General features: G+C 42.9%; 1 protein-coding gene across 1 annotated transcript in view; it reads left to right on the forward strand.

The window, feature by feature from the left end:
• LOC118388806 (receptor-type tyrosine-protein phosphatase gamma-like) overlaps window positions 1-16,276 on the forward strand; it is a 309,742-nt gene that overhangs the window by 248,110 nt on the left and 45,356 nt on the right. The window contains exon 8 of the mRNA XM_035778287.2: window positions 11,082-11,280. Coding sequence (XP_035634180.1) covers window positions 11,082-11,280 — 199 coding nt within the window. The remainder of the gene's footprint in view (window positions 1-11,081; window positions 11,281-16,276) is intronic.

Below are 16,276 nucleotides of genomic sequence, written 5' to 3' on the forward strand. Positions count from 1 at the left end.
TATTGCCTGTAGCCTACTGTACATGGTGGAGGAACTTATTGCCTGTAACCTACTGTACATGGTGGAGGAACATATTGCCTGTAGCCTACTGTACATGGTGGAGGAACATATTGTCTGTAGCCTACTGTACATGGTGGAGGAACATATTGTCTGTAGCCTACTGTACAATGTGGAGGAACATATTGTCTGTAGTCTACTGTACATGATGGAGGAACATATTGTCTGTAACCTACTGTACATGGTGGAGGAACATATTGTCTGTAGCCTACTGTACATGGTGGAGGAACATATTGTCTGTAACCTACAGTACATGGTGGAGGAACATATTGCCTGTAGCCTACTGTACATGGTGGAGGAACATATTGTCTGTAACCTACTGTACATGGTAGAGGAACATATTGCCTGTAACCTACTGTACAATGTGGAGGAACATATTGTCTGTAGCCTACTGTACATGATGGAGGAACATATTGTCTGTAGCCTATTGTACATGGTGGAGGAACATATTATCTGTAGCCTACTGTACAATGTGGAGGAACATGTTGTCTGTAGCCTACTGTACATGATGGAGGAACATATTGTCTGTAACCTACTGTACATGGTGGAGGCACATATTGTCTGTAACCTACTGTACATGGTGGAGGAACATATTGCCTGTAACCTACTGTACAATGTGGAGAAACGTATTGCCTGTAACCTACTGTACATGGTGGAGGAACATATTGCCTGTAGCCTACTGTACATGGTGGAGGAACATATTGTCTGTAGTCTACTGTACATGGTGGAGGAACATATTGCCTGTAGCTTACTCTACAATGTGGAGGAACATGTTGTCTGTAGCCTACTGTACATGGTGGAGGAACATTTTGCCTGTAGCCTACTGTACATGGTGGAGGAACATATTGTCTGTAGTCTACTGTACATGGTGGAGGAACATATCTGTAGCCTACTGTACATGGTGGAGGAACATATTGTCTGTAGCCTACTGTACATGGTGGAGGAACTTATTGCCTGTAACCTACTGTACATGGTGGAGGAACTTATTGCCTGTAACCTACTGTACATGGTGGAGGAACATATTGCCTGTAGCCTACTGTACATGGTGGAGGAACATATTGTCTGTAGCCTACTGTACATGGTGGAGGAACATATTGTCTGTAGCCTACTGTACAATGTGGAGGAACATATTGTCTGTAGTCTACTGTACATGATGGAGGAACATATTGTCTGTAACCTACTGTACATGGTGGAGGAACATATTGTCTGTAGCCTACTGTACATGGTGGAGGAACATATTGTCTGTAACCTACTGTACATGGTGGAGGAACATATTGCCTGTAGCCTACTGTACATGGTGGAGGAACATATTGTCTGTAACCTACTGTACATGGTGGAGGAACATATTGCCTGTAACCTACTGTACAATGTGGAGGAACATATTGTCTGTAGCCTACTGTACATGATGGAGGAACATATTGTCTGTAGCCTACTGTACATGGTGGAGGAACATATTATCTGTAGCTTACTGTACAATGTGGAGGAACATGTTGTCTGTAGCCTACTGTACATGATGGAGGAACATATTGTCTGTAACCTACTGTACATGGTGTAGGAACATATTGTCTGTAGCCTACTGTACATGGTGGAGGAACATATTGCCTGTAGTCTACTGTACATGGTGGAGGAACATATTGTCTGTAACCTACTGTACATGATGGAGGAACATATTGCCTGTAGGCTATTGTATATGATGGAGGAACATATTGCCTGTAGTCTACTGTACATGGTGGAGGAACATATTGCCTGTAGCCTACTGTACATGGTGGAGGAACATATTGTCTGTAGTCTACTGTACATGATGGAGGAACATATTGCCTGTAGCCTACTGTACATGGTGGAGGAACATATTGTCTGTAACCTACTGTACATGGTGGAGGAACATATTGTCTGTAGCCTACTGTACATGGTGGAGGAACATATTGTCTGTAGCTACTGTACATGGTGGAGGAACATATTGTCTGTAGCCTACTGTACATGGTGGAGGAACATATTGTCTGTAGCCTATTGTACATGGTGGATGTACATGGTGGAGGAACATATTGCCTGTAGCCTACTGTACATGGTGGAAGAACATTGTCTGTAGCCTACTGTACAATGTGGAGGAACATATTGTCTGTAGCCTACTGTACATGATGGAGGAACATATTGTCTGTAACCTACTGTACATGGGGGAGGAACATATTGCCTGTAGTCTACTGTACATGGTGGAGGAACATATTGCCTGTAGTCTACTATACATGGTGGAGGAACATATTGCCTGTAGTCTACTGTACATGGTTGAGGAACATATTGCCTGTAGTCTACTGTACATGGTGGAGGAACATATTGTCTGTAGCCTACTGTACATGGTGGAGGAACATATTGCCTGTAGCCTACTGTACATGGTGAAGGAACATATTGTCTGTAGTCTACTGTACATGGTGGAGGAACATATTATCTGTAGCCTACTGTACAATGTGGAGGAACATGTTGTCTGTAGCCTACTGTACATGATGGAGGAACATATTGTCTGTAACCTACTGTACATGGTGTAGGAACATATTGTCTGTAGCCTACTGTACATGGTGGAGGAACATATTGTCTGTAACCTGCTGTACATGGTGGAGGAACATATTGCCTGTAGCTTACTCTACAATGTGGAGGAACATATTGCCTGTAGCCTATTGTATATGATGGAGGAACATATTGCCTGTAGTCTACTGTACATGATGGAGGAACTTATTGCCTGTAGCCTACTGTACATGGTGGAGGAACATATTGTCTGTAGCCTAATGTACATGGTGGAGGAACTTATTGCCTGTAGCCTACTGTACATGGTGGAGGAACTTATTGCCTGTAACCTACTGTACATGGTGGAGGAACATATTGCCTGTAGCCTACTGTACATGGTGGAGGAACATATTGTCTGTAGCCTACTGTACATGGTGGAGGAACATATTGTCTGTAGCCTACTGTACAATGTGAGGAACATATTGTCTGTAGTCTACTGTACATGATGGAGGAACATATTGTCTGTAACCTACTGTACATGGTGGAGGAACATATTGTCTGTAGCCTACTGTACATGGTGGAGGAACATATTGTCTGTAACCTACTGTACATGGTGGAGGAACATATTGCCTGTAGCCTACTGTACATGGTGGAGGAACATATTGTCTGTAACCTACTGTACATGGTAGAGGAACATATTGCCTGTAACCTACTGTACAATGTGGAGGAACATATTGTCTGTAGCCTACTGTACATGATGGAGGAACATATTGTCTGTAGCCTACTGTACATGATGGAGGAACATATTGTCTGTAGCCTACTGTACATGGTGGAGGAACATATTATCTGTAGCCTACTGTACAATGTGGAGGAACATGTTGTCTGTAGCCTACTGTACATGATGGAGGAACATATTGTCTGTAACCTACTGTACATGGTGGAGGAACATATTGTCTGTAACCTACTGTACATGGTGGAGGAACATATTGCCTGTAGCCTACTGTACATGGTGGAGGAACATATTGTCTGTAGTCTACTGTACATGGTGGAGGAACATATTGCCTGTAGCTTACTCTACAATGTGGAGGAACATGTTGTCTGTAGCCTACTGTACATGGTGGAGGAACATTTTGCCTGTAGCCTACTGTACATGGTGGAGGAACATATTGTCTGTAGTCTACTGTACATGGTGGAGGAACATATCTGTAGCCTACTGTACATGGTGGAGGAACATATTGTCTGTAGCCTACTGTACATGGTGGAGGAACTTATTGCCTGTAACCTACTGTACATGGTGGAGGAACTTATTGCCTGTAACCTACTGTACATGGTGGAGGAACATATTGCCTGTAGCCTACTGTACATGGTGGAGGAACATATTGTCTGTAGCCTACTGTACATGGTGGAGGAACATATTGTCTGTAGCCTACTGTACAATGTGGAGGAACATATTGTCTGTAGTCTACTGTACATGATGGAGGAACATATTGTCTGTAACCTACTGTACATGGTGGAGGAACATATTGTCTGTAGCCTACTGTACATGGTGGAGGAACATATTGTCTGTAACCTACTGTACATGGTGGAGGAACATATTGCCTGTAGCCTACTGTACATGGTGGAGGAACATATTGTCTGTAACCTACTGTACATGGTGGAGGAACATATTGTCTGTAGCCTACTGTACATGATGGAGGAACATATTGTCTGTAGCCTACTGTACATGGTGGAGGAACATATTATCTGTAGCCTACTGTACAATGTGGAGGAACATGTTGTCTGTAGCCTACTGTACATGATGGAGGAACATATTGTCTGTAACCTACTGTACATGGTGTAGGAACATATTGTCTGTAGCCTACTGTACATGGTGGAGGAACATATTGCCTGTAGTCTACTGTACATGGTGGAGGAACATATTGTCTGTAACCTACTGTACATGATGGAGGAACATATTGCCTGTAGGCTATTGTATATGATGGAGGAACATATTGCCTGTAGTCTACTGTACATGGTGGAGGAACATATTGCCTGTAGCCTACTGTACATGGTGGAGGAACATATTGTCTGTAGTCTACTGTACATGATGGAGGAACATATTGTCTGTAGCCTACTGTACATGGTGGAGGAACATATTGTCTGTAACCTACTGTACATGGTGGAGGAACATATTGTCTGTAGCCTACTGTACATGGTGGAGGAACATATTGTCTGTAGCTACTGTACATGGTGGAGGAACATATTGTCTGTAGCCTATTGCCTGTACTGTACATGGTGGAGGAACATATTGCCTGTAGCCTATTGTACATGGTGGATGTACATGGTGGAGGAACATATTGCCTGTAGCCTACTGTACATGGTGGAAGAACATATTGTCTGTAGCCTACTGTACAATGTGGAGGAACATATTGTCTTGTAGCCTACTGTACATGATGGAGGAACATATTGTCTGTAACCTACTGTACATGGGGAGGAACATATTGCCTGTAGTCTACTGTACATGGTGGAGGAACATATTGCCTGTAGTCTACTATACATGGTGGAGGAACATATTGCCTGTAGTCTACTGTACATGGTTGAGGAACATATTGCCTGTAGTCTACTGTACATGGTGGAGGAACATATTGTCTGTAGCCTACTGTACATGGTGGAGGAACATATTGCCTGTAGCCTACTGTACATGGTGAAGGAACATATTGTCTGTAGTCTACTGTACATGATGGAGGAACATATTGCCTGTAGCCTACTGTACATGGTGGAGGAACATATTGTCTGTAACCTACTGTACATGGTGGAGGAACATATTGTCTGTAGCCTACTGTACATGGTTGAGGAACATATTGTCTGTAACCTACTGTACATGGTGGAGGCACATATTGTTTGTAGCCTACTGTACATGGTGGAGGAACATATTGTCTGTAGCCTACTGTACATGGTGGAGGAACATATTGTCTGTAGCCTACTGTACAATGTGGAGGAACATATTGTCTGTAGCCTACTGTACATGATGGAGGAACATATTGTCTGTAACCTACTGTACATGGTGGAGGAACATATTGTCTGTAGCCTACTGTACATGGTGGAGGAACATATTGTCTGTAACATGTAATGGTGGAGGAACATATTGCCTGTAGCCTACTGTACATGGTGGAGGAACATATTGTCTGTAACCTACTGTACATGGTGGAGGAACATATTGCCTGTAACCTACTGTACAATGTGGAGGAACATAGTCTGTAGCCTACTGTACATGATGGAGGAACATATTGTCTGTAACCTACTGTACATGGTGGAAGAACATATTGTCTGTAGCCTACTGTACAATGTGGAGGAACATATTGTCTGTAGCCTACTGTACATGATGGAGGAACATATTGTCTGTAACCTACTGTACATGGTGGAGGAACATATTGTCTGTAGCCTACTGTACATGGTGGAGGAACATATTGTCTGTAACCTACTGTACATGGTGGAGGAACATATTGCCTGTAGCCTACTGTACATGGTGGAGGAACATATTGCCTGTAACCTACTGTACATGGTGGAGGAACATATTGCCTGTAGCCTACTGTACATGGTGGAGGAACATATTGTCTGTAACCTACTGTACATGGTGGAGGAACATATTGCCTGTAGCCTACTGTACATGGTGGAGGAACATATTGCCTGTAACCTACTGTACAATGTGGAGGAACGTATTGCCTGTAACCTACTGTACATGGTGGAGGAACATATTGCCTGTAGCCTACTGTACATGGTGGAGGAACATATTGTCTGTAGTCTACTGTACATGGTGGAGGAACTTATTGCCTGTAGTCTACTGTACATGGTGGAGGAACTTATTGCCTGTTGCCTACTGTACATGGTGGAGGAACATATTGCCTGTAGCTTACTCTACAATGTGGAGGAACATATTGCCTGTAGCCTATTGTATATGATGGAGGAACATATTGCCTGTAGCCTACTGTACATGGTGGAGGAACTTATTGCCTGTAGCCTACTGTACATGGTGGAGGAACATATTGTCTGTAGCCTACTGTACATGGTGGAGGAACTTATTGCCTGTAACCTACTGTACATGGTGGAGGAACATATTGCCTGTAGCTGGATGTGGAGGAACATATTGCCTGTAGCCTATTGTATATGATGGAGGAACATATTGCCTGTAGTCTACTGTACATGATGGAGGAACTTATTGCCTGTAGCCTACTGTACATGGTGGAGGAACATATTGTCTGTAGCCTAATGTACATGGTGGAGGAACTTATTGCCTGTAGCCTACTGTACATGGTGGAGGAACCTGTAACCTACTGTACATGGTGGAGGAACTTATTGCCTGTAACCTACTGTACATGGTGGAGGAACATATTGCCTGTAGCCTACTGTACATGGTGGAGGAAGATATTGTCTGTAGCCTACTGTACATGGTGGAGGAACTATTGTCTGTAGCACAGTACAATGTGGAGGAACATATTGTCTGTAGTCTACTGTACATGATGGAGGAACATATTGTCTGTATGGGAGGAACATATTGTCTGTAGTCTACTGTACATGATGGAGGAACATATTGTCTGTAACCTACTGTACATGGTGGAGGAACATATTGCCTGTAGCCTACTGTACATGGTGGAGGAACATATTGTCTGTAGCCTACTGTACATGGTGGAGGAACATATTGTCTGTAACCTACTGTACATGGTGGAGGCGGTACAAACATATTGCCTGTAGCCTACTGTACATGGTGGAGGAACATATTGCCTGTAACCTACTGTACATGGTGGAGGAACATATTGCCTGTAGCCTACTGTACATGGTGGAGGAACATATTGTCTGTAGCCTACTGTACATGATGGAGGAACATATTGTCTGTAGCCTACTGTACATGGTGGAGGAACATATTGCCTGTAACCTACTGTACAATGTGGAGGAACATATTGTCTGTAGCCTACTGTACATGATGGAGGAACATATTGTCTGTAGCCTACTGTACATGGTGGAGGAACATATTATCTGTAGCCTACTGTACATGGTGGAGGAACATATTGTCTGTAGTCTACTGTACATGGTGGAGGAACATATTGTCTGTAGCCTACTGTACATGGTGGAGGAACATATTATCTGTAGCCTACTGTACAATGTGGAGGAACATGTTGTCTGTAGCCTACTGTACATGATGGAGGAACATATTGTCTGTAACCTACTGTACATGGTGTAGGAACATATTGTCTGTAGCCTACTGTACATGGTGGAGGAACATATTGTCTGTAACCTACTGTACATGGTGGAGGAACATATTGCCTGTACATGGTGGAGGAACATATTGCCTGTAGCTTACTCTACAATGTGGAGGAACATATTGCCTGTAGCCTATTGTATATGATGGAGGAACATATTGCCTGTAGTCTACTGTACATGATGGAGGAACTTATTGCCTGTAGCTTATTGTATATGATGGAGGAACATATTGCCTGTAGTCTACTGTACATGATGGAGGAACTTATTGCCTGTAGCCTATTGTATATGATGGAGGAACATATTGCCTGTAGTCTACTGTACATGATGGAGGAACTTATTGCCTGTAGCCTATTGTATATGATGGAGGAACATATTGCCTGTAGTCTACTGTACATGATGGAGGAACTTATTGCCTGTAGCCTATTGTATATGATGGAGGAACATATTGCCTGTAGTCTACTGTACATGATGGAGGAACTTATTGCCTGTAACCTATGTATATGATGGAGGAACATATTGCCTGTAGTCTGTACATGTGGAGGAACATGATGGAGGAACTTATTGCCTGTAGCCTATTGTATATGATGGAGGAACATATTGCCTGTAGTCTACTGTACATGATGGAGGAACTTATTGCCTGTAGCCTATTGTATATGATGGAGGAACATATTGCCTGTAGTCTACTGTACATGGTGGAGGAACATATTGTCTGTAGTCTACTGTACATGGTGGAGGAACATATTGCCTGTAGCCTACTGTACATGGTGGAGGAACATATTGCCTGTAGCCTACTGTACATGGTGGAGGAACATATTGCCTGTAGCCTACTGTACATGGTGGAGGAACTTATTGCCTGTAGCCTACTGTACATGGTGGAGGAACTTATTGCCTGTCGCCTATTGTACATGGTGGAGGAACATATTGGAGTAGTCTACTGTACATGATGGAGGAACATATTGCCTGTAGCCTATTGTACATGGTGGAGGAACATATTGCCTGTAGCCTGTAACCTACTGTACATGGTGGAGGAACATATTGCCTGTAGCCTACTGTACATGGTGGTAGCCTACTGTACATGGTGGAGGAACATATTGCCTGTAGCCTATGTACATGGTGGAGGAACATATTGCCTGTAGCCTACTGTACATGGTGGAGGAACATATTGCCTGTAGCCTACTGTACATGGTGGAGGAACATATTGCCTGTAGCCTACTGTACATGGTGGAGGAACATATTGTCTGTAACCTACTGTACATGGTGGAGGAACATATTGTCTGTAGCCTACTGTACATGGTGGAGGAACATATTGTCTGTAGCCTACTGTATGTACATGTGGAGGAACCTGTAGCCTACTGTACATGGTGGAGGAACATATTGCCTGTAGCCTACTGTACATGGTGGAGGAACATATTGCCTGTAACCTGTACAATGTGGAGGAACTACCTGTACATGGTGGAGGAACATATTGTCTGTAGCCTACTGTACATGGAGGAACATATTGTCTGTAGTCTACTGTACATGGTGGAGGAACATATTGTCTGTAGCCTACTGTACATGGTGGAGGAACATATTGTCTGTAGTCTACTGTACATGGTGGAGGAACATATTGTCTGTAGTCTACTGTACATGGTGGAGGAACATATTGTCTGTAGTCTACTGTACATGGTGGAGGAACATATTGCCTGTAGCCTACTGTACATGGTGGAGGAACATATTGCCTGTAGCCTACTGTACATGGTGGAGGAACATATTGCCTGTAGCCTACTGTACATGGTGGAGGAACATATTGCCTGTAGCCTACTGTACATGGTGGAGGAACATATTGCCTGTAGCCTACTGTACATGGTAAACTGAAGGTGGAACTTCACTTTTTAGTATCGATAATGGCTGTGATGATTTTTCTACAATATTCACACAATTACACTCTTTATAGAATACAAAGCTCAATTACATGTGGAAATAAGTATTTGAGTGAACATTAGCAAGCTAACAGCAGATTAGATTAAACAGGAAGTTAATTATCTCCTCCCTCTCTCCCCGGTTTTAGCTTGTGGCTATCACCGTCTAGCTGACTAGGTTTAGGATATTTACTTGCCCACACCAGTGACAAACTTAGCTATGTTATCGACATATGGCATTACACAAACAAAATCAAGCTCTCTTATTTTGCCAGATCGAAAGAAATAGCCACAAATTCATTCAGATACGGAGGAAGACAATTGCTAGCTACAGCAAGCTAACGTTAGCAGCTGCCTCTTCAACAAGAAGCAACTGTGACAACATTGATTTTAAGATCAAAAAAATATATATACTTCTCTGTTGAGCAAAATCCTCAATCCACCCCTCCAAAGAAAGCATGGCTCTTGGGCTTCCCCGAAATGCCACCACATCCATGATCAGATCTACACTGAAGTGTTGCATTTCAGTTTAGCCCGCATAGAAAACTCCACCGGAACCTGGCCAAATTACCACAAAGCACAGCTCCTCCAAACATCTTGAAAACCTTCTCTATACAGTAACCTCCGTCGCAGCCAAAACTACTCTTTCCCCATATGCTTGTACTTTCTATAGCAGGCTATCCCAAACTCTGTCCTCGGGCCCCCTATGGGTGCACGTTTAGTTTTTTGCACTACACAGCTGATTCAAATAATCTAATCTTGACGATGGGTTGGTTATTTGAATCAGCTGTGTAGTGCTAGGGCAAGAACCAAAACTTGCACCCATGGTGGTGCAGGCTTTTAAATCCCCTCTGACACCAGGTTGACTATTACGCACCAAACCAGGGCTGTTTAATGTCTTTGTACTGTATGTCCAACACTTGGTTATACACACATGTATTGACATATCCACATATTATTTCCTCGAGTGTACAGTACATATTTGAAGAGCTCCGGATGAGATATGTCCATAAACTTGCAGCAGAGGACAAATCCTTTGTTCTGTATTGGTTAGGGGGATGGAAAGTATTGACTGTGTTCCGCGATGTTTTATGGCATTTACAGATGGTCTCTTATGAATCTGTAATTCATTTTTCTGTGTGTCCATGATTCCAGACGATCTTTAATGTGTAGTCATTACAGCGCTCTGTAGGAAATCAGTCAAAGCGATCCATGTCAGCAAATTGGGCCCATTGAAATGTTCCACTCTCCTCGGGCCAGTTGAGCGGAACAGCAGCCCGTTCATGTCCTTTACTTCAGGGACACCCCTTCCACCCAACACACACGCAAACACACCCGCTCATGCCTTACCGAAGACTATATCTCTCTCTCTTGCTCCCTCTCTCTCTCTGTGTCTAGCTGGAGGCGTTCTACTCAATCTTCACCACGGAGCAGCAGGACCATGTGAAGTCGGTAGAATACCTGAGAAACAACTACAGACCCCTCCAGGACCTGGACAACCGGGAGGTGTTGAAGTCTGCCGTTAAAGATGCCTGGCAGAGGGACCAGACCGACAACCTGGGACTGGGTACAGATGGCACCACGGACGCATCCAGAGGTACCACACTACACAGTCTCTTCTAGTCAGTCAGTCAGTCAGTCAGAGACGCCTGATTGACAGCCTGGGGACGGACCCCCACTGCACTACGGACTCATCCAGAGGGACCGCACTACACCTGATCTGACCTTACACTGACTCTCACTCTGTCACTCAGTCCCTTTCCATACCATGTATTAACTCATACTCACTCACTCATACAGACTTTCAGTTATGTATTGCCTTTCTCTCTCTTTGTATAACGTCCTTTTTTTTCTCGCTTTATTTTCCATCACAAACGTTGTGAGTTGAGGCGCCGCAAAAAAAACGCTTGAGTCCGTCCATCCAGAAAGGCTCCTGCCTCTTTAAACGTGGGCTCTCTCTCTTTGTTTTGAGTGTGGCTCGGAGAGAGAATTGATCAGGTGCGCTTGTGATGAAGTGGGAGCTAGCGCTGTAATGGGCTGCAGCAGTATTCATCATTAATATGCACACTAAAAATAAAGCCATACAAATTAAGTTGTGAAATTGCTTTTGTGGCAATTATGTCAGTTGAGGGGATGTCTCTCTCTCTCTCTCTCTCTCTCTCTCTCTCTCTCTCTCTCTCTCTCTCTCTCTCTCTCTCTCTCTCTCTCTCTCTCTCTCTCTCTCTCTCTCTCTCTCTCTCTTCTCTCTCTCTCTCTCTCTCTCTCTCTCTCTCTCTCTCTCTCTCTCTCTTTATATTATTAATGTATCTCTCATTTCTCTCTCCTCCCATTTCTATCTTCTTTTCTCTCTCTTCCTCTCATCTTTCTATCGCCATTTCCTCCTCCATTTGTCCCATTTTCTCTCTCCTCGCTCTCATAAGACGACTCTGAACACAGGGTTTAGTATGAGGGAGCTGCTCTCTGCGTTTAACTCCTCTCCTCCTCTCCTTTCTTCCTCTCTTCTCTCCTCTCCTCTGCTCTGAATGTGGAGAGATGTGTGTCTGTGCCCTCTTTTCTGGCTTGCGGATGATACGGTGAATGATGATTATGGTGGTGATGAGGGTCATAATGCCCTCAACTGGTGAATGACATGTGTAGTGTCGAGCTCTCGAAGCAGTAACAGAGGACTTCCATTAGGCATCAGTCACAGTGTGTTTCTCAACCTAACCATCTCTTTTTCATCCTCCCCACCTCTACTCGCTATGCATTCTCCTTCCCTTCTCTTCCCCTGCATGCCTCTCTCTCTCTCTCTCTCTCTCTCTCTCTCTCTCTCTCTCTCTCTCTCTCTCTCTCTCTCTCTCTCCCCCCTCACACCCCCATCTCAATTTCATATATTATATGTTCCCAGTGATTTAGAAAGTTTGCTTACAAAATAGATGCGACATTTACCTGCTATGGTGCTTTTCCATTGAACTGCATTTCAATTGGTCTGACAAAACCAGCTGGAAGTAATGGCTTCACACCTATAAAATACATTTAAAAAACATTAACTTAGGCAAATTGACAGCATCCTGTATGGCTGCTCCCACTTATCTGTTTCATATCTCAGGAAGCCTGCAAAAGCCAGCACGGGTAGAATACAAGAACAGACTCATATTTTCCATATTCTAATAATATCACCACGGACCGTGCCATGGGGAAGCTTGCACTCCTGTAGACCTGAAATAATTGGATGGTGAAACTTCCACCCAGCCAGCCAACCAGAGAAGCCAAGCAAGGCAAAGCGTTTCAGGGATTCTTGAAAGTCAAGTCAATCCTTGTCTTGCAAAGAAATGTTATTTTTTTAGAGCCGAGTTTAAAATATAATAAAAATGGATTTAGCGACCAGTAGGTATTTAGAATGAAATGTGGAGTGGGGCTTTATAGTTACGGGATGACATCATGTACCTTTATTCTGCAATCATTATTTTGGAATCAATCATTATTCTGGAATCAATCATTATTCTGGAATCAATCATTATTCTGGAATCAATCATTATTCTGGAATCAATCATTATTTTAATTTTTTTAAACTCTGTTTCCATCACCATTTGTCGCAATACAAAACAATCCACCCCTGTTAAACAGATAAAAACAGTGTCGACCTTTAGAACACTTCTCATATAGCTGCCGTTTCCATTACACATGCCGCAATGTTGTCGTTTTTTGCCCCAAAAACGGCATTTGTTGAATAAACCTGACTATTCACACCTCTTTCGTATCATTTTATCTGTAGTGGAAAAAGGGAGAAATCTCAGACAGACAGACACACCCTCAATAAAACACATAATGATATTAGATCCCTGTCCAGTGCCCATACTGTGGCCTACAGCACCACCTTGAGGTTATGTATAGTACTGCTCAAGGATTCCTTCATTCACAGGAAATGGCAATGGTTATAGAATAGACAGCTTGCCTTACCATCGGTGTAATAGTGGCTCCCCTTGAGTGATTCTGAATGTGTGTACTACTTCCTTTGAATCTGTATTTATGCCTCTTGGTCTCACTGTTGCAGCCATTGCAAACCAAGCCTTGTGTTATCCAACTTGTACCACCGCTCAGAATATGTGTCATGATGTTCAATTTCTCATGTAAACAAAGTGATATGGTTTTATTGCAGCCAGATAAGTAGTTATGGCTCTTGTGAGCCGGAAGAGAGGAGAGCTGTATAGTGTAGCAATAGATTAGTGTTATTAGATGTTTTTTTATAGGATTACTTATCCTATCCTAGGTATTCCTTAAAGAGGTGGGGTTTCAGGTGTCTCCGGAAGGTGGTGATTGACTCCGCTGTCCTGGCGTCGTGAGGGAGTTTGTTCCACCATTGGGGTGCCAGAGCAGCGAACAGTTGACTTCATTGTGCCATTACTAGATATGTTTATTTATATTTACTTAGTTTTAACTGTTAGTTTGTTTTGCCAATATCTCATTTGTTGTCAAGTTAAGGTTTCCTTTATTTTCAAATATCAGTTCAAATATAAGCCTCCTCATGAAAAGGAAAACATGAATGAGGAGGCAGTCTGTAGATGTGTGTTGTCCTCCTCCAGTCGACAGCCACGGGTCTCTCCATCCATCTCTTTATTCCTCCACCCATCCATCTCTCCATTCCTCCATCTCTCCATGGCTCTATCTATCTATCTATCTATCTATCTATCTATCTATCTATCTATCTATCTATCTATCTATCTATCTATCTATCTATCTATCTACACCCCTCTATCTCACTATCCCTCCTTCTTCCATCCCTCCTTCTTCCATCCCTCCTCCTTCCATCCCTCCTTCTTCCATCCCTCCTCCTTCCATCCCTCCTTCTTCCATCCCTCCTCCTTCCATCCCTCCATCCAGTACCCCAGAGACTGGTTGGTTGGACTATGCCAGAGCCCTGTGTGTTGAGGCCTGGGGCTAGTGTCTTTATAAGCTTATGTGTTATTTCAGTCTGTTTGAAGCTACTCCTCAGGAAACCAACAGCTGGATGAGTCAGCAGTCAGACAGTAATAAAATATTGAGCTACTCCTCAGGCTGCCTGCCTGCAACCCACACACGTAACACACACACGCATGCATACAAACGCACGCACACAAACACACACACAACCCTAACCATGAACCTAACCACTAACCCATTTCCTTAACCCTAATTAGAACCCTCACTCGAATTGTAACCCTATACCTAGCCCTTAAGGTTAAAATAGCATTGGTGTAAAGTACTTAAGTAAAAATACTTTAAAGTACTACATAAGTCGTTTTTTTGGTGTATCTGTACTTTACTTTACTATTTATATTTTTGACATCTTTTTATTTTTATTTCACTACATTCCTAAAGAAAATAATGTACTTTCTACTCCATACATTTCCTCTGACACCCAAAAGTACTCGTTACATTTTGAAGGATTTATCAGGACAGGAACATTTTTCAATTCACACATCCGTACTGGTCATCCCTACTACATCTGATCTGTTGGATTCACTAAACACAAATGCTGTAAATTACACGTGTGTTCGTCAATTCAATCTGGCGCTCCGAGAATTCAGAGCGTTGTCAGATTATTAATTCGTATCGCTCTCGGAGCGTTCAGAGCGCACACTGGATGCTCTGGCCAAGGAGTAGGGCTCATTCAAGCGTTCTGACCTCACAACAGTAGTCAAGCACCGAAGCTATCATTGGCTAACTTGCTAGCTACTTCCAGACACAAATGAGGGAAGACCTCACTCTGACCGTTTTACTCTTGAGTTGGTTATTTTCAATTTCATGTTATCCAGACTGTAACTGTGCTGCTGACAAACAATTGAATGACACTTTTTTTTGCAGATGTTTACTGACACCGGCCGTATTCAAGGAGAGTTGAGTGTTCATAAATGAATCTGTTATTCTGCCCTCTGGCACACTCAGACGAGAGGGCTCTGAAATCGGAGTATATAGACAGAGCGAATTTACGAACACGCCCTATGTCTGAGTGTTGGAGTGTGCCCCTGGCTATCCATACATTTAAAAACAAGACAATGGTGCCATCGGGTTTGCTTAATATGACGAATTTGAAATGATTCATACTATTACTTTTTTTATAATAAAGTATATTTTAGCAATTACATTTACTTTTGATACTTAAGTATATTTAAAACCATATACTTTTACTCAAGAAGTATTTTACTGGGTGACTTTCACTTTTACTTTTTCCACCACTGTCCTTTGTCCTCATGGGGATGTGGGAAATTCCATGTTTTACTATCCTTGTGGGGCCTTTTGGGGATTTTAGGTCCCGATAAAGAGATAACAACCACACAGACACACACACGCCGCTTGCCATCATCAGATCGGACTGCTATGATGTGAACACAGCCAGCAGTCCGCCGCTCCGAGCAAGGCCTTCTATTTTTACCTGTTTGTTTGTCGGTGTCACCATTGCTTCATTTGTAAGAAAAACAATCTCTCTCTCTCCGCCCTTTATCGCTCTCTCTTCTATCCTCTTCTTATATATATATATATATATATATATATATCTCTCTCTTTATATCTCTCTCCCTCTCTTCTTACATCTCTCTCTCTCTCTCTCTCTTACATCTCTCTCGCTCTTCTTACAT

The sequence above is a fragment of the Oncorhynchus keta genome, chromosome 10 (assembly GCF_023373465.1).
Source record: "Oncorhynchus keta strain PuntledgeMale-10-30-2019 chromosome 10, Oket_V2, whole genome shotgun sequence".
Taxonomy (NCBI): domain Eukaryota; kingdom Metazoa; phylum Chordata; class Actinopteri; order Salmoniformes; family Salmonidae; genus Oncorhynchus; species Oncorhynchus keta.